The 22508-nt window shown below is 40.6% G+C and overlaps 1 protein-coding gene across 1 annotated transcript in view; it reads right to left on the reverse strand.

Moving 5' to 3' along the window:
• Positions 1-16876: 16876 nt before the first annotated feature.
• ENAH (ENAH actin regulator) overlaps positions 16877-22508 on the reverse strand; it is a 273492-nt gene continuing 267860 nt past the window's right edge. Inside the window, exon 13 of the mRNA XM_030195712.1 lies at positions 16877-20758. Within this exon, the coding sequence (XP_030051572.1) occupies positions 20721-20758 (38 nt within the window). The 3' untranslated portion in view covers positions 16877-20720. The remainder of the gene's footprint in view (positions 20759-22508) is intronic.

Here is a 22508-nt window from a genome sequence, read left to right on the forward strand (position 1 = left end):
CGGCAGGCAATGGAGGGTTAAGTGACTTGCCCAGAGTCACAAGGAGCTGCCTGTGCCGGGAATCGAACTCATTTCCTCAGTTCCCCAGGACCAAAGTCCACCACCCTAACCACTAGGCCACTCCTCCACACGTAGCTTGTCTAAGTGTATGAAGCCGTCTTTGGTAGGCATTCATAACGCTTGCCTGCTTTGCACTGGCTTCTCCTCCTTAGGAAGGAAATCATGTGCAAATGAGCTAACAGCGAGCAGCTCATTTGCATGCGATTTCCTTCATGCATGCCCGTTCCTTTCCGAATCGCTAAGGGATCAGTAAGGGAAGGGCTTTTTCCGTTCAGTTAGTGCATCAGTTAGTCCAGTGCAGTGCCCCCTAGGGTGCCCGGTTGGTGTCCTGGCATGTCAGGGGGACCAGTGCACTATGAATGCTGGCTCTTCCCATGAGTCAAATTAGTTGGATTTGCTTTCAGACAGGGTACAGAACAAGTGAATAGGAGTTAGGAGTTAAAAGCTGCCTCAAAAAGGTGGGCTTTTAGCCTAGATTTAGATATGGCCAGAGATGGAGCTTGTTGTACCGACTAAGGAAGTTTATTCCAGGCATATGATGCAGCAAGATAAAAGGAACGGAGTCTGGAGTTAGCGGTGGAGGAGAAGAGTACAGATAAGAGAGATTTACCTCATGAACAGAATTCTCGGGGAGGAATGTAGGGAGAGATGAGAGTGGAGAGGTACTGAGGAGCTGCAGAGTGGAATGCACTTATAAGTCAATAAGAGGAGTCTGAACTGTATGCGGAAATGGATAGGAAGCCAGTGAAGTGACTTGAGGAGAGGGCTAATATGAGCATAGTGACACTGGCAGAATATTAGTCGTGCAGCAGAATTTTGAACAGATTGAAGTGGAGAGAGATGACTAAGTGGGAGACCTGTGAGAAGCAAGTTGCAATAGTCTAAGCGAGAGGTGAAAAGAGTGTGAATGAGGGTTCTGGTAGTGTGCTCAGAAAGGAAAGGGCGAATTTTGCTGATATTATAGAGAAAGAAACTACAGGTTTTAGCAGTCTGCAGAATTTTTAACAGATTGAAAGGGAGAGAGATGGCTTAGTGGGAGACTTGTGAGAAGCAAATTGCAATAATCTAAATGAGAGGTGATAAGGGTTTTGATAGTGTGCTCAGAAAGGAAGAGACAAGTTTCGTTGATATTACAGAGAAAGAAATGATAGGCTTTAGCAGTGTGGATATGAGAGAGAGAGAGGAGTCAAAGATGACCCCAAAATTATAAGCTGATGAGACAGGGAGGATGAGAGTGTTATCTACAGTGATAGAGAACGGGGGAATAGGAGAGGTGAATTTAGGAGAAAAGATAAGAAGCTCAGTCTTGGTCATGTTTAGCTTCAGATGGCAGAGAGGCACAGGCAGCAGTGTCAGACAGGCAGGCTAAGATTTGGGCCTGGATTTCTAGTTTGGAGCGGTAGATCTGGGGAGATCTCAGCCTAAACCATGGGAAGAAATCAGAGCACCAAGGGAATAAATATAGATAGAAAAAAGAAAAGGTCCCAAGACAGAGCCCTGAGGTACTTCATTAAGTTAGTCCATAGAAGAAGGTATCGTCTTATCTTTCCTGTCTTACTATCTGCTTCTTTGCTGTATTAAAGAACTGGAGGCATCCGTCTTCTCTGCTAGGAAATGTTTTAGATTGAAAGGATGTCCACTTGACTTCCAGCAAGCCACAACAGAGCTAGTAGAAAGAGTCTAATGACAAGGCAGCAACCTCACAAACCACAATAGTGTTTATAGTGTCCGGAGTAAGAGGAAAGGGTAGGGAGACCATGGAGGAAGTAAGAATTCAGACAGCAGATTTTTCTGGCTAATTGTTTAAGATTTTAAAGCAAAGAACAAATGCCTGGTGGTAATGAGAGAAAAAACAATGGCTGAAGTCATAAGCCAAGGCTCTTACAGCAAGCAGCAGCTTGGCGCAGTAACTTCTGTAAACTATATGGCAAGTATTGCAAAAAAAAAAAAAAAAAGTGATGGTGTCATTACCCCAATATTACAACAGTAAATTTTGAAAGGACCATCTAGGTTTCGACAGTGCCTAGGAGTCAGTCTGCTTGGTCTAACTAGGAAATACTACTACTTACTGAGCTTGCAATCTAATCAGGATAGACAAACAGGACAAATAAGAGTTAAGGGAATTACTAAGGCGGGAATGATAAAATAGACATGAGTACTAAACAAGTGATCAGGGGTTAGGCGTTAAAGGCAGCCTCCAAAAGGTGAGCTTTTAGACTAGATTTGAAGACGGCCAGAGCTGCAGCTTGATGTATTTATTTATTGCATTTGTATCCCCCATTTTCCCACCTATTTGCAGGCTCAATGTGGCTTACATAGTATTGTTAAACATGATTATTCCAGTATATCAGGTATAGTTAATATTGTGTGGAGATTAATTAAGGAAGAAAGAGGAAGGAAGGGGTTTATTAGGGAAATTATAGGAGTTGGGTTTTCATAACTGAGTGGGTTGGTGAGGTGGGTTAGTGAGGCTATAGGTTCTCATTGTAGGCCTTGTTGAAGAAATATGTCTTCAGAGATTTGCGAAACACAGTTGTTTCGTCAATTGTCTTCAGATCTGTGGGTAATGCATTCCATAAATGTACTGGCTCAGGAAGTCTATTCCAGGCATATGGAGCAGCAAGGTAAAAGGAATGGAGTCTGGAGTTGGCAATGGAGGAGAACGGACAGATAAGAGAGATTGACCCAGTGAATGGAGTTCCCGGGGAGGAGTGTAGGGAGAGATGCGAGTGAAGAGGTACTGGGGAGCTGCAGAGTGAATTTATTTATTATGAACATTTATACCCCACTTTTTTCCACAGTCGTGCGGACTCAAAGTGGCTTACAATGTGCAGAATAGGCCAAATTACATTGGGTGAATTACAAATCTCAAAGAAGGATAGATAGAAGAAGGAAGAAGAAAAGGGGAAAGGGCTAGAAAGACAGAAAGTAAGATGAGATGATGCAGAAGTAGGCTATCCGAGAACAGGCCGGTCAAAGGTGGAGTCCAGGTGCTGAGATGGCGCTGAATGACTAGAACAGCTTCCAGCAAGGCAATCCAAAAGAGGGCAGATGCGATATCCAAGCCAGACCAGGAAAAAGAAGCAGCATACTACGAGCAGGACCGTGTGAGGCAGGATGTGATGAGAGCAGCCGGACAGGCTGAGTCGAAATAGCAGGCTGCAGAAGGCATCGAAAGCAGCTCATCAACCGTCCACTCCGCAACGATCAACGCTGGAGAAAGTCAACACTCAGCCGCACAGCTGACCGCACTCAACGAAGGCGGGGCCCAAGATGCACTTGTAAGTCAATAAGAGGAGTTTGAACAGTATGCAGAAACGGTTAGGGAGCCAATGAAGTGACTTGAGGAGAGGGCTAATATGAGCATAGTGACACTGGTGGAATATAAGTTGTGCAACAGAGTTTTGAACAGATTGAAGGGGAGAGAGATGGCTTAATGGGAGTCCTGTAAGAAGCAAGTTGTGATAGTCTAAGCAAGTGGTGATAAGAGTGTGGATAAAAGTTTGGTAGTGTGCTCAGAAAGGAAGGGATGAATGTGTGATGATGTTATAGAGAAATAAATGACTAGTTTTAGCAGTCTGTTTGATATGTGCAGAGAGAGAGAGGAGTCAAAGATGACCCCAAGGTTACGAGCTGATGAGAGTGTTATCCACAGAGATAGAGAATAGGGCCAGAGGAGAGGTGGGTTTAGAGGTAAAAGACAAGAAGCTTAGATTTGGTCATGCACTAGTTAACACACAGCCAGTTTGTTATGTCACCTTGAATACCATGCACACTGAGTCGGTTCATTTCTGCGCTTTAAAAAGTCCTAATGCTGGTCAAACAATTTGATTAACACTCATGTGTGAGATGAACCCCCCCCAAAAAAAAAATGATTCCAAATCAGAAAAAAAGGTTGAAGCAAACCAGAAATGAAACGGAACATTTTTGTCTTACACATCCCTAATACGTAAGTAATTCCAGTGCTGCTTAATGACCACAAACTGGAGCTTTTCAGCTTGTAGTATTTCTTCCCATGGTGTACAAGAATGGAAGTGTAAAACTAAGGAGCAGCATGTGCCTCTTGTCACATTGCTGCTGCTGCTGCTGCTGATTGACAGAGGGCTCAGGCTGGAAAAGAAGGTGAGGCTAAGTCAAGATTAGGATCTTGGTTCTCTAGTGCAGAATTTACTCTGGATCGGACAATGCAATATTCATTTATTGCATTTGTATCCCACATTTTCCCACCTGTTTGCAGGCTCAATGTGGCTTACAATACATCATGGATACTGGAAATAAGAAGAGGATATACATTTGGTTTTACAGAAGGATTTTGGGTTACATGGTCATGAAATACAAGATAGTGGTATTACAGAAGACATTATCAGACATTAGAAATACAAGATAGTGGTGTAGCAGAGACATTATAAGACATTAGACGCGTTACTACGTTTCTGGGTATAATTGGAGATTTTTACATGTTTTGATCTTTGTGGTATATCTTTTCAAAGAGTTGAGTCTTTAGTAGTTTACGGAAGTTGGCCAGTTCATAGGTCGCTTTCAAGTAGCGTGGTAGCGCATTCCAGAGTTGCGTGCTCATATAGGAGAAGGTAGAGGCGTGTATTAATTTGTATTTCAGACCTTTGCAGTTGGGAAAATGAAGATTGAGGAATGTTTGAGAAGATTTTTTTGCATTCCTGGGTGGCAGGTCTATTAGGTCTGACATGTAGGCTGGGGCGGCTCCATGGATAATTTTATGAACGAGGATACATATTTTGAACATGATTCGTTCTTTGAGTGGGAGCCAGTGTAGTTTCTCTCGTAGGGGTTTTGCACTTTCATATTTTGGTTTTCCAAATATTAGTCTGGCTGCTGTGTTCTGGGCTGTTTGGAGTTTTTTGAGTATTTGTTCTTTGCAGCCGGCGTAGAGTGAGTTGCAATAGTCCAGATGACTGAGTACCAGTGATTGTACCAAATTCACCATCAGCCCGATATGGAAGGGAATTGTCCGACTCGTAGATTTTTTAGAAACTATGGGGGTAATCGTCAATAGCACATAGTTTGAGGGTGGGTGTACACATAGGCAGAGTCTGGATATGGTATGAGGGCACAAAGTTGAATCCTAGAAGTTATGCATATACAGTGGGGGAAATAAGTATTTGATCCCTTGCTGATTTTGTAAGTTTGCCCACTGACAAAGACATGAGCAGCCCATAATTGAAGGGTAGGTTATTGGTAACAGTGAGAGATAGCACATCACAAATTAAATCCGGAAAATCACTTTGTGGAAAGTATATGAATTTATTTGCATTCTGCAGAGGGAAATAAGTATTTAATCCCTCTGGCAAACAAGACCTAATACTTGGTGGCAAAACCCTTGTTGGCAAGCACAGCGGTCAGACGTCTTCTGTAGTTGATGATGAGGTTTGCACACATGTCAGGAGGAATTTTGGTCCACTCCTCTTTGCAGATCATCTCTAAATCATTAAGAGTTCTGGGCTGTCGCTTGGCAACTCGCATCTTCAGCTCCCTCCATAAGTTTTCAATGGGATTAAGGTCTGGTGACTGGCTAGGCCACTCCATGACCCTAATGTGCTTCTTCCTGAGCCACTCCTTTGTTGCCTTGGCTGTATGTTTTGGGTCATTGTCGTGCTGGAAGACCCAGCCACGACCCATTTTTAAGGCCCTGGCGGAGGGAAGGAGGTTGTCACTCAGAATTGTACGGTACATGGCCCCATCCATTCTCCCATTGATGCGGTGAAGTAGTCCTGTGCCCTTAGCAGAGAAACACCCCCAAAACATAACATTTCCACCTCCATGCTTGACAGTGGGGACGGTGTTCTTTGGGTCATAGGCAGCATTTCTCTTCCTCCAAACACGGCGAGTTGAGTTCATGCCAAAGAGCTCAATTTTTGTCTCATCTGACCACAGCACCTTCTCCCAATCACTCTCGGCATCATCCAGGTGTTCACTGGCAAACTTCAGACGGGCCGTCACATGTGCCTTCTGGAGCAGGGGGACCTTGCGGGCACTGCAGGATTGCAATCCGTTATGTCGTAATGTGTTACCAATGGTTTTCGTGGTGACAGTGGTCCCAGCTGCCTTGAGATCATTGACAAGTTCCCCCCTTGTAGTTGTAGGCTGATTTCTAACCTTCCTCATGATCAAGGATACCCCACGAGGTGAGATTTTGCGTGGAGCCCCAGATCTTTGTCGATTGACAGTCATTTTGTACTTCTTCCATTTTCTTACTATGGCACCAACAGTTGTCTCCTTCTCGCCCAGCGTCTTACTGATGGTTTTGTAGCCCATTCCAGCCTTGTGCAGGTGTATGATCTTGTCCCTGACATCCTTAGACAGCTCCTTGCTCTTGGCCATTTTGTAGAGGTTAGAGTCTGACTGATTCACTGAGTCTGTGGACAGGTGTCTTTCATACAGGTGACCATTGCCGACAGCTGTCTGTCATGCAGGTAACGAGTTGATTTGGAGCATCTACCTGGTCTGTAGGGGCCAGATCTCTTACTGGTTGGTGGGGGATCAAATACTTATTTCCCTCTGCAGAATGCAAATAAATTCATATACTTTCCACAATGTGATTTTCCGGATTTAATTTGTGATGTGCTATCTCTCACTGTTACCAATAACCTACCCTTCAATTATGGGCTGCTCATGTCTTTGTCAGTGGGCAAACTTACAAAATCAGCAAGGGATCAAATACTTATTTCCCCCACTGTATCTCTGGAACCCTATGGCTGACATAACTTATACGCATTTATCTCACCTGTTGTGCTAATCCCCTATAAAGGAAAAGGTGTTTTATCTCTTTTATAGCATCAGCTCCTATCTGCCATAGGTGGTACTGGGCCATTTAAATTATCTGTATAATTGTGGGCTGGGTTAGGTTAGCAGTGAAGGTGATGCCACGGTTTATATTCAAAAACAAAAAACAGCCAGTAAACAATTAAACTCCACAAAGTATTTTGAAAAATAGTAGGAAAAGACTTCAGACGCTCAGTTACCAGCACATTACAGGCACTATTTCAACTGAGGAGCTTCTTTGTGAGTCTTAAAAAGACTCCTAAATTTTGTTTTATGTTAATTATATTTCAATTGTATTTCAATCAAATATTTTTCTTTTTCATTAATTTAAAATATCTTTGTCAATATTAATATATATAAGTACATAAGTATTGCCATACTGGGACAGACCAAAGGTCCATCGAGCCCAGCATCCTGTTTCCAACAATAGCCAGGTCACAAATACCTGGCAAGATTCCAAAAAAGTACAAAACATTTCATACTGCTTACCCAGAAATAGTGGATTTTCCCCATTTAATAACGGTCTATGGACTTTTCCTTTAGGAAGCCGTCCAAACCTTTTTAAAACTCTGCTAAGCTAACCGCCTTTACCACATTCTCTGGCAACGATTTCCACGGTTTAATTACACGTTGAGTGAAGAAAAATGTTCTCTGATTCGTTTTAAATTTACTACATTGTATCGTTGAATATAGAAGACCACTTATCTGGAAAGAATGTGCTCAACAGATGAGCTTCATGAGGAGAAATCGCAGTGGACTCATTGACAAACTTCACTGGGAGAAACAATTTCTGTATTCTCACCGCAGGCATCTGGAACAACATTGGACTTTCAAGTTGGGCATTCTTATTCCCAAAGGACTTAATATATGTCCATTGATTGGAAAGCTTGCTTCTAGTAGCGTTGTTAATAGATATGAATATAGATTAATGCAGGACCTGGTATGCAAGCCCTGCTAGTGCAATGTTATTTGACTAATCAGTAAGCTTATTTCCTGGAATGGTTTTTTTTTGTTTGTTGGCATCTCATTTATATTTTGGGCACCATTTTGAAATGGTTTTCAGCAAGGGAAAATCTAGTGAGCTGCATCTTTTCACGAAGGTAAATTTTCTGTAACAAAAAGTCTTCCTGTTCTTCAGCTTAATTTCATAGATATATTCTGATGAACAAATAGCTGTGACATCAAGGTTGATGATGCTGAGGAACTGAAATAAATCTAGTTGAACCTGGAAGATGTACTGAACCAAACTGCCAAATTAAAGAGTAGTAAATCACCTGGACTGGATGGCACACATCCAAGGGTACCCAAAGAACTCAAGCATGAAATTGCTGCTCTGCTGTTAGTAATATGTAACCTGTCGTTAAAATCATCCATAGTACCTGAGGATTGGAAGGTGGCCAATGTGATGCTGATTTTTAATAGGGTTCTAGGGGTGATCCAGGAAATTATAGACCAGTAAGCCTGAGATCGGTGCCAGGCAAAATAGTGGAAACTAATAAAGAATAAAATTACAGAACACGTAGACAAACATGGTTTAATCAGACAGAGTCATCATGGGTTCAGCCGAGGGAAGTCTTGCCTCACCAATTTGCTTAATTTCTTTGAAGATGTGAACAAACATGTGGATAAAGGTGAGCCGGTTGATGTAGTGTATCTAGAATTTCAGAACGCTTTTAGCTACGGCCACCGCCTTGTCACACTGTTTCATCGCCTTCAGGTCCTCAGATACTATCACCTCAAGATCCCTCTCCCGTCCGTACCTATCAGACTCTCCCCGCCTAATACATACGTCTTCCTTGGATTTCTACTCCCTGAATGCATCACTTTGCATTTCTTCACAAAGGTGGGAAAGATGCCTGAAGGCGATGAAACAGTGTGACAAGGCGGTGGCCGTAGCTAAAAGGTTGTTAGGCTGTATAGAGAGAGGTGTGACCAGCAGAAGAAAGGAGGTGTTGATGCCCCTGTATAAGTCGTTGGTGAGGCCCCACCTAGAGTATTGTGTTCAGTTTTGGAGGCTGTATCTTGCAAAGGATGTTAAAAAAATGGAAGCGGTGCAAAGAAAAGCTACGAGAATGGTATGGGATTTGCGTTACAAGACGTATGAGAGACTTGTTGACCTGAACATGTATACCCTGGAGGAAAGGAGAAACAGGGGTGATATGATACAAACGTTCAAATATTTGAAAGGTATTAATCCGCAAACAAACCTTTTCCGGAGAGGGGAAGGCGGTAGAACTAGAGGACATGAAATGAGATTGAAGGAGGGCAGACTCAAGAAAAATGTCAGGAAGTATTTCTTCACGGAGAGAGTAGTAGATGCTTGGAATGCCCTCCTGTGGGAGGTGGTGGAAATGAAAACGGTAACGGAATTCAAACATGCATGGGATAAACATAAAGGAATCCTGTTCAGAAGGAAAGGATCCTCAGCAGCTTAGCCGAGATTGGGTGGCAGAGCCAGTGGTGGGAGGCGGGGATAGTGCTTGGCAGACCTATACGGTCTGTGCCGGGGCTGGTGGTTGGGAGGCGGGGAAAATGCTGGGCAGACTTGTACGGTCTGTGCCCTGAAGAGGACAGGTACAAATCAAGGTAGGGTATATACAAAAAGTAGCACATATGAGTTTATCTTGTTGGGCAGACTGGATGGACCGTGCAGGTCTTTTTCTGCCGTCATCTACTATGTTACTATGTTATTTCCCTTATTTGTCCTGATTAGATTGTAAGCTGTGTCAAAAGCAGGGACTGTCTCTTCATGTTCAAATGTACAGCACTGCGTACGTTTGGTAGCACTATAGAAATGATAAGTAGTAGTAGTAGTATTTATTAGTGTATGCAAGGTTTAAAAATACTACTAGTCTACATCTTTAAACATTCATTATTGTCATAGAAGTAGGATTGCCACCTACTAGGTTCTTCCAACTGATTGTATGTTCAGCTAGTCATGTTCTGCTTTGTGTGTTACAGAAACTGAGAGGCTTGGCACTGCAGACAAGGGCTTTAGCATTTTTCTAGCAATCTTTCAGCATCAGGGTTTCCCTTGTGGCACCTGAGTAAAAGAGAAACTCATTTGAACACAGTGCAAAGCCAGATCATCAACCATCTGTGGGGTGTGTGGTTTTGTGTTTCAGTTATTTCCTGTTACATCTGCAGCTGCTCGATTTTTCTCCATTGCATGTGAAACAGATGAGTGTTCAAAACGGCAGGCACAAGCCATCTACCTATCAATGTGCCTGAGCCAAAAAAGAGATAGCTTTAAGCCACCACATGATATTCTGGGTACAGTCCCAACAGTCTGAGGCAAGGCCTACCATCCACAATTAAGATCTGCTCTGCCTATTGGACCATGTTCAGGTCTGGAAGTCCCCTGTCCCTGCCAGAAATTGCATTGCATAGAATAGCGTTTGGTTAGGTTACACTGTGGCTGGTCTTACCATTGAGTGACTGTTTTCGCACATCTCTCTGCTTTTCAGGTCCTATTATACAAATGAGGCCCTGCACTGAGTCTCTATACATAGTTCTGCATCAGTCACAGGCTGCCCTGATGTCTTATAGAACACTGTCAAATCCCATGTATATAACGGGTATATAGAAGGGATCTCTGTTCTCCTTAAATTCAACTCATCTTAAGAAGGCCATAACTAGGAAGCCCAGAGGCAAGAGGGCCCAGGAGAGAAACTTAAAAGGTCAGACCCAGAAGGGAACAGGGAGGCCCATAAGGAAGGGAGGAAGCCACTGCTTGCCTTGGGATTGGTAGCATGGAGTGTTGCTACTATTTGGGTTTCTGCCAGGTGCTTGTGACCTGGATTGGCCACTGTTGGAAGCAGGATACTGGGCTAGATGGACCATTGGTTTGACCCAGTATGGCTATTCTCATGTAGGAACAAAGGCTTCGGAAATATGCTTGGAGTGTTTTTGAGTCTGCAAGTTCAGTGAGGCAAATGTCTTCTTTCCTTGATGTTCTAATAAAGTTTTCTTTAATTCTGAACCTGGATTTGGCTGGCTTCATTTTGTGTCTAAAATCCTCACCACAGATCTTTATCTGTCGTCATTTACTAGTAAGGTAATAAATAGAAATAAAACAAAAACAAGGATATGGATTCACTCTGACTGCCACTCTGCTTCAGCAATTTCTCTGATTGCCTATTGATTTTTGCGTTAATTTTAAGTGGTTGAGAATTCTTTTACACGGAGTTAGCCCAGCTTATTTGAGAAACAAACTTGGAGAGTATGTGCCAGGGCAGTGGCTGCAGTCAGCTGGTAGAGGTTTATTGGCGCTCACAGGTTTGGCTGAGGCTCGATTGAAGAGGACAAGCTTTTTGATTTTGGGGTCCTTCTTAGTGGAAAGCTCTTCCTGAGGATATTCCCAATTATTCTAGCTACAGTTCCAGCTCTTTTTGGAGGTGGTTTCTAGACCTTAAACCCTATCTGTCCCCAATCATTCCTTGATTGGTTTTGACCATATTTTCTATAATACATCCATTAGCTGAAGTCCATCTTGAGATTTTAAGCACCATGGAAGCAGATCTCTCTCTCTCATATAAATTTGTACAGTACTGCATAAATCAAAGAAAATGCAGTACTGGCAATTTAAAATGGAGCTCATTTCCTTTCCAGTGTAATTCTTGATTTCCAAAGTGGAGGAAAGGTCTTGTTAGAAGATACTGTGATACTGTTACAGGACAAAGTCAGTCAAAATTACTGCAAATCAAAGTCAAAAGACGACCTCAAAGGTGCAAATCAGATACTGGAAAAAGGATTTCAGGAGGAAAGGAAAGCCGTGATCCAATTAAATTCATGGTGACATTTAGCACCGATTTCAGATATGTTTGTGGTGGGTATACAAAGACACGCTGCATATTTTCAATCTTAACCATATCTCAAGATATTCTCAAGTATTGGAGATCCTGAAAAAAGGTAAACTGTCATGAATCTAAATTCACAGCACAGAAAGGAAGACGTTTCTGACAAGGTGAGAGTGCAGCTGAGAAACATGAAAGCAAGGATCAGATTGTTCTAACCTGTGGAGTTGAATGGCACTGGAAATATGAAAACCAAAACATTTGAGGAGCCTTTGTGAATCTAAGCCTATGCTGATTGTCTTACAGAAAGCCACACGGAGATTCAGTGAATCATAAAATCAAGAGACAGATGGAGTATATTCAACAGATCAGTCACCATCGAATTAGCAGTACAGGACTGCAACACCAATCAGCGCATTCTCAACTGGTTTCATATCACACTGGCAACTATAGTCCTGACCAAAAATTACTTCTGTTTTCTGGATCAGTTTTACTTACAGATCTGTGGCAGAGCGATGAGAGCGACATGGCACCTGATATAGCGAAACTTATATGTGGAAAATTTTGAAAAAGTACATCTAGAGGATCTTCTGTTCAAATCCAAGGTGCCTTTTTATGAATATTACATAGATGATATTTTTATCCTCTGGCAGGGTGACCGTATGACACTTGAATCCTTTTTCATGTTGCTGAACCAATGAGATCCCAACCTCACTTTCAACCTTCTATATGATTAACAGGACATCAATTTCCTAGATCTGGCTTAAGCACAACATTATATTGAAAACCTACAGATAAAAAATGCCTTCTTGCATTTTTCCAGCTTACATAACTCATCTCTAAAGCGCAACTTACCATACTGTCTGTTCCTTCGACTTAAAAAGATATGTTTAGATCATGTGGATTACAAACTGACATCATGAAAAATAGATTCCAGAGAAGAGGATACCAGACCTGTGCATCACAGAGGGATATGTAAAAGCAACCATGAAATCTCAAAGTGACCTTTTCAACAATAGACCTGAGAAAAGCACTAAAGTATTCTCATATAGTCAAAAAATATGCAAAATCATGAAGAAACACTGGCATATTTTGGAGGGCCATGATTGCTTCAGAAATAAGAACGTAGTGACCGTGTATTCCAGAGGCAGGATTTTAAAAGAAAGAATGGTACCTTCAGCCCTTCCAGCTCTCTTAGAAGATCCTTTTTCAAGCATGCATCTGGGACACAGATCATGTGGGAAGAGGCAGCATTTATGCAGTAGAAACTGATATCTTCACTCATCCAGAGACCAAGAAGAAGTATGTTTTACGCCATCTCTCCAATTGTAACGCTACACAAGTGACTTACATCATCAAGTGCCCACATGAGTTGTTATACATGGGGAAAAAACAAACGCCAAGTCAAAATAAGGTTAATTGAACACAGAAGTTGTATAAGCCGCAATGTCATTACTGCTCCCTTGGCCAATTACTGGAATATAGCAAACCATAATATTGATGATTTAAAATTCTTTGTATATAAGTTTTTTTAAGACACCTTGGAGAGGTTGAGACACTAATAGACAACTACGGAGGGAAGAACAAAAGATTATTTTTAAATTACAAACTTTAACACCGCATGGTCTAATACAGAATTGGATCCAAGATCTTTTTTTTTTTTAATCTGGTTATGCAAATATTTGTCCAGTTACATAACCAACCATTTACGTAACTGGCTTTAGCATCACTACTATTACTACTTATACATAGTAACATAGTAGATGACGGCAGAAAAAGACCTGCACGGTTGTGACGTGAGGGCGGGGCAGAGACATGGTGAGTCGGATGGCTTCACCATTACGAACCCTTCACGGAAGCCACGGAGTCAGCTTCAGAACATTGAGGGTGCGTTTTATTATAGTAGATTATAGAGTTGTTTAATTAAAACTTCTTCAGGTACTAGGGATATTAGATGAATATAAAAAGCCTTATGATTATATGGTATAATGTATATTTTATTTAGTGTTTGCTTCCCAGAAACTAATTAGATGTAATTAAAACTGTAAGGAAAACACTCTTCTTGTTATCCTAAATAGAATAATGACTATAAATGAAGAGTTGTGCTAGGGGAGGGGGGGTGGGAATGAAGACTGAACTAAGTCCTGCTGTGCCTGTTAGAGGCTATTTGTTAATGCTGTGGTACTAAGTTCAAGTTTTAAAATTAGAGGGAAAAGTGTATAGAGATTAGTTGATAGAGTAAAAAAAAAAAAAAAAACAATAAACTTTATCAATAACCTACAATTCCTCCTTTATACCCCAGTCTTTAAGTTCCTAAGGCACAGAGCAAAATAACGTTCTTTTACCAGAGAAATGTCCTCTTCTCTCAGAACTTCTCAGAAAGAGAAAAGAAGAGGTCCCAAGACATGGCCTATCTATACTTCTTCCTTTGGTGTTCTGATCTCATCTCATGGTTTTCAGTATCACCTTTATGCTGATGACTCCCAGATCTATCGCTCCACACCAGAAATTTCAGCAGGAATCCAGGCACAAGTATCAGCCTGTCTGACATTGCTGTTGGATGTCTCACCGCCACCTGGAACTAAACATGACAAAGACTGAGCTTATCTTTCCCTCTAAACCCATCTCTCCTCTTCCCCCATTCTTTGTCTCTGTGGATGTGGATAACACTTTCATCCTGTCTCATCTGCTTGTAACCTTGGGTTTACCTTTGACTCCTCTCGCTTTCTCTGCACATATCCAACAGATGCTCAAAAAGGAAGGGATGGAAATTTGGTGATATAAAGCAACAGATTTTAGCACACTACCAAATCCCTTATCCACACTTTATCACCTCTCACTTAGACTACTGCAACATACTTCTTACAGGTCTCCCACTAAGTCATCTCTTTCCCCCTCAACCTGTTCAAAATTCTGCTGCACGACTTATATTCTACCAATGTCGCTATGCTCATATTAGCCCTCTCAAGTCACTTAATTGGCTCCCTATCCATTTCCACATATAGTTCTCTTATTTACAAATGCATTCATTCTGCAGCTCCTCATTACCTCTCCATTCTTTCTCTCTCCCTACCCGCCTCCCCGGGAACTCTGTTCATTGGGTAAATCTGTTATGTTACCCCCCTCCTCTACTGCCAACTTCAGACTCCATTCCTTTTACCTTGCTGTACCATATACCTGGAATGAACTTCCTGAGTCAGTGCATCAAGCTCCATCTCTGGCTGTCTTCAAATCTAGGCTAAAAGCCCACCTTTTTGAGGCTGCTTTTAACTCCTATTCACTTATTCTGTTTTATCATTCCCACATCCTTATTTGTCCTGATTAGATTGTAAGCTCTGTGAAGCAGTGACTGTCTCTTACATGTTCAAGTGTACAGTGCTATAGAAATAAGTAGTAGGAGTATCTGGAGCTCTCTATCTGTGAAAGACAGTTACTGACCAGTCAAGGAACCATTCATGTGGGTCTGAAATGCTGCTTAGAGAATTCACAATCCAGTTGCTGTCACCCAAAGATAGGATGCTTGGAGGGTGACCTGCATGGACAGTGCAAACTTCCAAATGTTTAGTGGTCCCTGGCATAGATGGTAGGACCATGAGCCTCCCTGACTATTTATAACAAACTGCTACTTGATTGCAGACTGGATAGGTGGACTCCCCATGCCCAGATGGATGTATCCATGGTGAGTAACCTGTGGCTATGCAACTGGAAAGGACAATATACTTAAAGGTTTTGCAAGCTTTGCCACCAACGGAGGGTGTGACTGCATGAATAAGGGGAATCCTCTTAGACAAAGTTTACAGATGTTGGTTCTAGTGACGTTCAAGATGCTACTAAAGAAGTTTCATGTAACACTTTGCAAAGGACACAATATGGACTGGGGCTACCAAGTGTCCCAATAATGTGAGAATGTTGAGCTGTAGTTAATCTTACTTTGGAGATATTGCCTCAAAGGGATGAAAGTGGCTGTTTTTGGGAAGAAAAGCTCTGGAAGCTACGTCTACATCCACTGCTACGAAATAGAAGAGAATTTTCATTCTGCACAGCTTATGGTTTCTCAAATACAGATAAATCCATTCTCTAGCAAGCTCAGCATTCTTTCTTGCACTCGAGAAGGGGCTGAAACAAGCTAATCATCTTGCAAGGATAAATGAAGTGGAGAGTTTCCAGAGTTGGATATCACCACTACCATTTTGTAAAGACTCTGGGTGCAGAAAAGTCTAAATGAAATGTGAATCAGAGAAACTGCCAGCAGCTTGGATGTATCAGGATATGGATAAAGGCATCCTGGTTTAGGAGCATTAAATCTGTGGTCAGCGTATTTAGAAATTTTTCTCTTTTGAAAATAAGTTGTCATTCAAGTTGAAGAATTGGCCCGGGACTCCTAAATAGAACCCTTTTCCTTCTGGCCAGATGGGACTTCAACTACTACAGAACAGTGCTGTAGTTCTCCCACTAGAACAGGAATTAAATAGCATGGATTTTGCATGCCTCCATTTGTGCTTTCATTGGGGAATAGCGACGAAATTTATCCTGTAGCAGTGGTAGATGAACAACACAGTTCTGTTTCCTTGGGTACCTGAATCAGTTCTGGAGGGGAAGTTGGACTTGGAGTTGCCATGTTGGAGTGTGTGTGTGTCCGTGTGTGTATCTAGACAGATTCTGTGAGAAAAGTGAATGGGAGAGCTGGGGGGAGTGTCCATTCACTCTGGCCAAGAAAAAGATTGAGCAGCAGCAGCAGCCATAATGAGTGTGGAAACACTCATACATGCTCAGAGGCCTTAGAAGAACAGAATTCCTGAGCTAAGAGGACAGCATCTCACACAGGATCTGTCCGCATATTCCCTGCTTGTCCATGGAGAAGGCACATTAGTGTGAGGTAACTGTATGGGACTATTCCAATCAATTAGTCTACAGGCTCTGCATTTATTGAATGGAAAATGCAAAACTTCACAACACTTTACTAAAAGGACCTTTAAAAACAAAATGCCTGAGCCAACAACTGATGTTTTGAATCTTTGGGAAATTATTCATTTATAAGGAATACATATCCTTCTGATACATAACTCTGCAGAATATTCATTTTGGCTCATGCCTTAAAGTAGGGAAAAAAAAGTATGATAGCAACATGTAAAGCAGCAAAGCAAAGTTAGGTTCTTCAGGCATTTTTCAACAAACCAGACTGCCAAATTTAAATTTTAACAGACAGATTGGGACGAGATGTATATATTTCAATTTTATTTAATTTGCTCAAAAGAAAACAAATGTTAGCATGTAAGGAATTTAAAATGAAATGATATGGTAAAAATAGAGATGAATGGAGGAAAACAAGGAGATAAATCTAAAGCATGAACTTCAACAATCTCTTTCAGTTTTGATTTGACACTTGGATGCTTGAAAACATTAAACATGAACTTTAAATCATGGTGAATACATGAAGAGATTTCAGCACCAGCACTAAGATTTGTACATTCAGTTTGATTGCAGTTGATTTGTTAGCCTGTGTGTGGTACAAAAATTTCACAGCTCAGATCACAGTGTTGAGGAAAGTAAGACTTTCCAGGAAATAATAAAGGATCCCCTAAACCATACACAGCCTAAGATATCCCAGCATACAAAAAAAAAAAAAATTCCAAAGAATAACAACAGGCCTCTTGTACAACTTGTTCCAACAATGAGCAAAAATATATCTTAGTCAATGCAGTTCATTTTGATAGCTGAAATCTCTGCCAATGACACTCACTGAAAACTGGGGAAGGAAATGTTTACAGGATAAAACCCCACACAAAACCCCTTGAAAACTGGGTCTCTGAATTCCAGCGGAGTTTAAGCATAGCTTACATCAAAGCAAACAAAAAGTGGAGCCAGAAAAACATATGCAATGTAAGTAGAGATGGGACTGTTTTTGGCTACTAACAGTTAAAATCCAAGAGGGCAGAGCCATTTACAGGATGCATTCCTGTATGTGAATCAGCATGAATGGCTTGTGATAAATTTAATACAGTACAAAAATAGTCCCCCGTGTCAGCAGAGACTTTTTTTTAAACCCTGATTGATTTTTGCAATGGCAAAATTCAGATTACAGGAGCACAGTCCAAAAACCAGCCTCTCTCTAACAGATATGTAAAGAAAAGGTGCAGAGAAGAGGAGGTATCATATAATAAAGTGTCAGCAGAGAACCCTATGGTTTTACATCGCGAGCATTATCCCTGGGACCTTCTCCACTGCATCATAATGTACACTTTTGGCTGTGTATCCCCTTGCTGTTCTCACACTATGAGGAGAATCTGGAAGTTGACATTCTTCCAAACTAAGATACAATGGAAAATATTTCATTGACAAGGCCCACATCATGAAACATCTGGGCTTCTCTGTTCAGATTCAAGACAAGATAGCTTGGCAAAACTGAGATATACCTTTTTATGATTTATGATCACTTTTGTGCTATTTTCTGGCTCCAACTGCCTTCTGATTTCAATTTTAGGACTAAAGGGTAAAATATGATCTACGTTTAAACTCAGTGTTATCTTTACACCACGTTTCTGAGGGGGTAGAGCATAACAGGATAAAGAGGAGAGGAACAAAAATGTGTAAACTGCGATTTGTAAAATATTTAAAACAGTATGAAAACATATTTGTTCTTTAAAAAAAACCCCCAAAACAAACAGAAACCATGTTAATTATAGACGAAGGCACAAAACGTTTAGTGCATAAACCATTTTCTTCCACAGTTCGAGACTTCAATCATCTATTGTACCTTTGGACTCTGTGTACCCATGAAATGCTGCTTAGGCTAAATTTGTAATATTTTGATCAATGAACAAAAATCACAACATGATTGCTGATCGGGGTAACTGTTTGCATAAAGAAAAGTTACATGAAAGATGAAAATGCCTCATTAAGTGAAACTACTTTATTTGTAAAAGTGCCTTCACTTTGCACCATGCAGGAAAAGGCTTTATGTTGGATCTGGTAGCACTTCCACTCCATTGTAGTCAAGTTCCCACATAAATGCAAACACATTTCAATAATTTAAAAAAGCCTTCTTCTGAGCCTTTTTTGGAGCAGCAAAGTACTGTTTAATTGCTCTGGTGACCAGCACATACCAGAATATGCTATTTAAAGCTCTCGTCCTGTGAGCTGAGCTACAGGGATTCTGGTAAGTATAGTAAAAAAAAAACAAACAAACAAAAAACCCCCAAACAACAAACAAAACCCCCAAAACACACGCACACACTGATGAATACTTTTCACAACCCCTAGGTAAGATCTGTCTTGTTAGACTAGATCAGCACAGATTCAAAAGCAAATATGGCACTGTTACAGCTCTGCAAAATCCAAGATGCATCAGGTACACTTACTTGATTGTTCACAATACTGCAAAGTACTACCCATATTACTTGCAGAAAGTTCATGTTTCAAGCTTTTATTGCAAAAAGTCACCTCGGTGTCCAAACTGTAATTTCTAATGTGGGAATGTTTTCCTGGCCCCCATTCACCAAGTTTTGCTAAAACATCACCACCACCTTTTTCTTTAGCTCTACTTTTCTCTGTTGAAGGCATGATTCTACTGTATCCATTGGGGTAGCATCAAATAGCAAAGCTTCAGATCACAAAGGCTGAGCTTGAATGAGAAAAAGCACATACTATAAACCTCCTTCATGTGTTAACTGCAGGGGCAGCTCAGCGGCTGTCACAACAACAAAAAAATACTTTTATTTTTCCAAGTACAGTTTTAAAATTCTATGCTGTACCACAAAATGATCTAACCGCAGCAAGAACCAGTCCCTTAAAAAGGAACAACTAATCAAGTACTGACTGACTTAATTTTTTCAAAGACCAATGCAAAATTCAAATGCCATTAATTAGGGGCAATTTTGTTTGCATTATGAGGGTTTGGTTTCAACTTACCAAATACTGAATTTGAACAGAGAAGGAAAGACGAAGCAATCTTGGATATGGGCACTATTAGCCTGAACTGCTGAAATACCAGTGAGTAGAACACAGAAATCCTAATGAGTAGACAAAAAGTGGATTTACTTGGCTTCAGTTACTGGTTAAAGTGAACACCTTTCCCTCATTTTTATACATAGAAGTGACCCATCATAGGGAGAAAGGGATGTTCAACTATAAATTTAGAATAAAAGAAATTTGAAACCTAAAGATTTCCCAAGAGCCCTAGCCAAATAATTTTGCTGGGCATATATTGAAAATAAAAAGACAACATAATACTTTTGTGACATGCACTATCTGTAATTAACATACCCAACTGTGTAGTGGTTGTGACACATTAAAAACTGCCCACATGCATAAAATTAAAATTCAGAAAACTTAAATCTACAACATACTAATGACTTGTATTTCAGCACTGATCCATATTATATAGAAATCTTAGATTTGGTAAAGCATTGTAACAATGTAGGAAGGCATCTATGTCTTTAAAGTCTGGGCCATATTTGCTTTTATGGTTTTGTTTCTACAATTTACTTTGAAGGCTAATGAGAGAGGCTTCCTGTTTAAATTACCAAAACCTGATGTGCCTTACCATTTTCTAGCTCACCTTCTTGCAAATATTGCCTTTTGAATATTAACATCTTACTCCATTTTGGCAATCTGACATTTTCCAGCAATACAGTTTTGGTAAGTTTGTGATCTCTTAAGTTATTCATGGAATAACGAATATAGGAAGACAAACCTGAGATACGCTTGCAGTACACGACAGTGGAACTTGCTAAAGCATTCATGAAAGAAAACCTCTCTAAAGGCCTTCACAAACCTCTTTTAAAACAATGTGCAATTTTTATCTTGGCATGACATTTCAATGTGCTGTGGATCTGACAAGTAAAGGAATTTCTGCATAACGAATCCAGTAACCAAGATGTTTCTCCATCAGTTTCAAAGGAGAAAACAGAGCAGCAAACCAAAGGACACAGCATATCGCCAAAGTGGTGTTGTCCGCATCATTTCCCTTCCTGCGGGGCACAGGTCTTCTCCGTTGGCTTAAAACGGCTTTTATAAAATGCAGTCAGTCTTAAGTCATGTCAAAAAAATCATTACTCTTGTAGTCTTCTATGTAGTATTTGACTTGTTCAGTTCCTGCCTGATTGCTGGTTGAGAAAAAACAATTAAAATAATAAAATAAAAATGTTTGACATTTCAGTACACATTTCAAAAGATCTGCAGATACACTCTCACATCATCATGAGATCTGACTTTATAATCATGACTTTTTTCATAGCTTTATTTCATGGTATGAAGAAATATCAATGTTCACATCTCTAGCTATATGCACTATATGATCTATACTTGACCAAATTTCGGTTTTGGTTACGGTGCTGAAAGTAGCCCAAAAACGTTTTTCTGCCCAGTTTCAGCCGAAATGGACTGCTTTTGTTGAAAGCCAAAAATGTGTGCTTTGTCCTGTATCTCCCTCCAAACAGGATTTACCTCTTCCCCTTGCCCACCTGTAGGTGCCCCCCTCAAGCCTCTCTTACAACCTTTGGCAGTCTACGTGTGTAATCAGGGGAGGAGTGATCCCCAAGCACTCCTGTCCATGCTTACGCTGTTCTCAAAATTACCTCTAGTGGCAATCTTGCAAGACTGCTGCAAGAGGTCAAGGCAGCCATTTTGAGAGTAGAACTGACATGGACAAGAGTGACTGGGGATCACTTCTGCCCTGACTACATCACTAGACTACAAAGGATTGTAAGGTAGTTGGGGGGAAGCCACTCTCTGCATTTTATTTTTGTGGAATGTGATTGCAAGTAAGGATGTTATGATCTTGCATAGTAGTTTATATGGTAATTAGCGTGCTCCAAATAATTGCTTTTGATACAAACATTTAGTAGGAATTTAAGTCTGTAAATCTGGGATAAGCTCCTTAGGAATTATGTTTAATAAGACTTTCTATACTGCTTGTACTGAAAGATCTAAGCGGTGTACAATCTAAAAAAACAAAATATAGGAAAAGGGATGCAATAGTTAAGATAGAAAAGACCACAAATGAAACAAGATCAAATCAATAATTCTCAAACTGTACAGTATATCTGGCCATTCAAATATCTCTACAGTCAACAGCAAAACACTATGAGCAATTAACTTTCAGGAGAAAAAGCCATGGTGAAAAAATGAGTCTTCAATAAAGTTCTAAACCTGGAAAAGGATGCTTCATTATGAATGGAAGGGAGAAGATTAGTCCATAGCTTAGGTGAGAGTTAAAAGAAAGCTGAGTAATGGGTAGATTCGTAATGTACCAGTTTAGGATTAGGAAAAACTAATCAGTTGGAGTTGAGAGCATTAATGATCGAGTGGGGGTGTAAAGGATAGTTCAAGAAGACAGATAAGGATTCCCCTAAGTAATAAGATTTGTGTGTTGGAATGAGAATTTTAAACCAAATTCGATACTATAGAGGAAGCCCCTGAAGATGCATAAAGAGTGGAGTGATATGATTGAATTTCTCAGAATTGGAAAGTAACCTTGCAGCATGTTTTGTAAAGTTTATAGGCGCTTAATTTAGGAGCACAGTGAACCAGCATATACAGAGTTACAGTAATCTATACGTGAGATCAGAAAGGCGTGGCAAACAGAATGGAGAGTAGAGAAATCTACAAATGTGCATAAATAACGAAGTTTGTAAAGTAGCCTCTCTATGGAGATAAGACATCAACCGTCACTCCAAATGTGGAACAAAGTTGGTCGCTGTAAAATTACTGTGGCTTTTAGTTTCTGTTTTCTTTTGCACAGAGACTATTTTACTTGGAGGTAAAATATGGTCTTTCATTATTTAAATTTTTATATATAGTCTGTTTGGAAACTATTTAGGTGATTCTAAAGAAGTTCCAGGCTCTGTTAGGTAT

This window comes from Microcaecilia unicolor, chromosome 3 (genome assembly GCF_901765095.1).
Source record: "Microcaecilia unicolor chromosome 3, aMicUni1.1, whole genome shotgun sequence".
Classification (NCBI taxonomy): domain Eukaryota; kingdom Metazoa; phylum Chordata; class Amphibia; order Gymnophiona; family Siphonopidae; genus Microcaecilia; species Microcaecilia unicolor.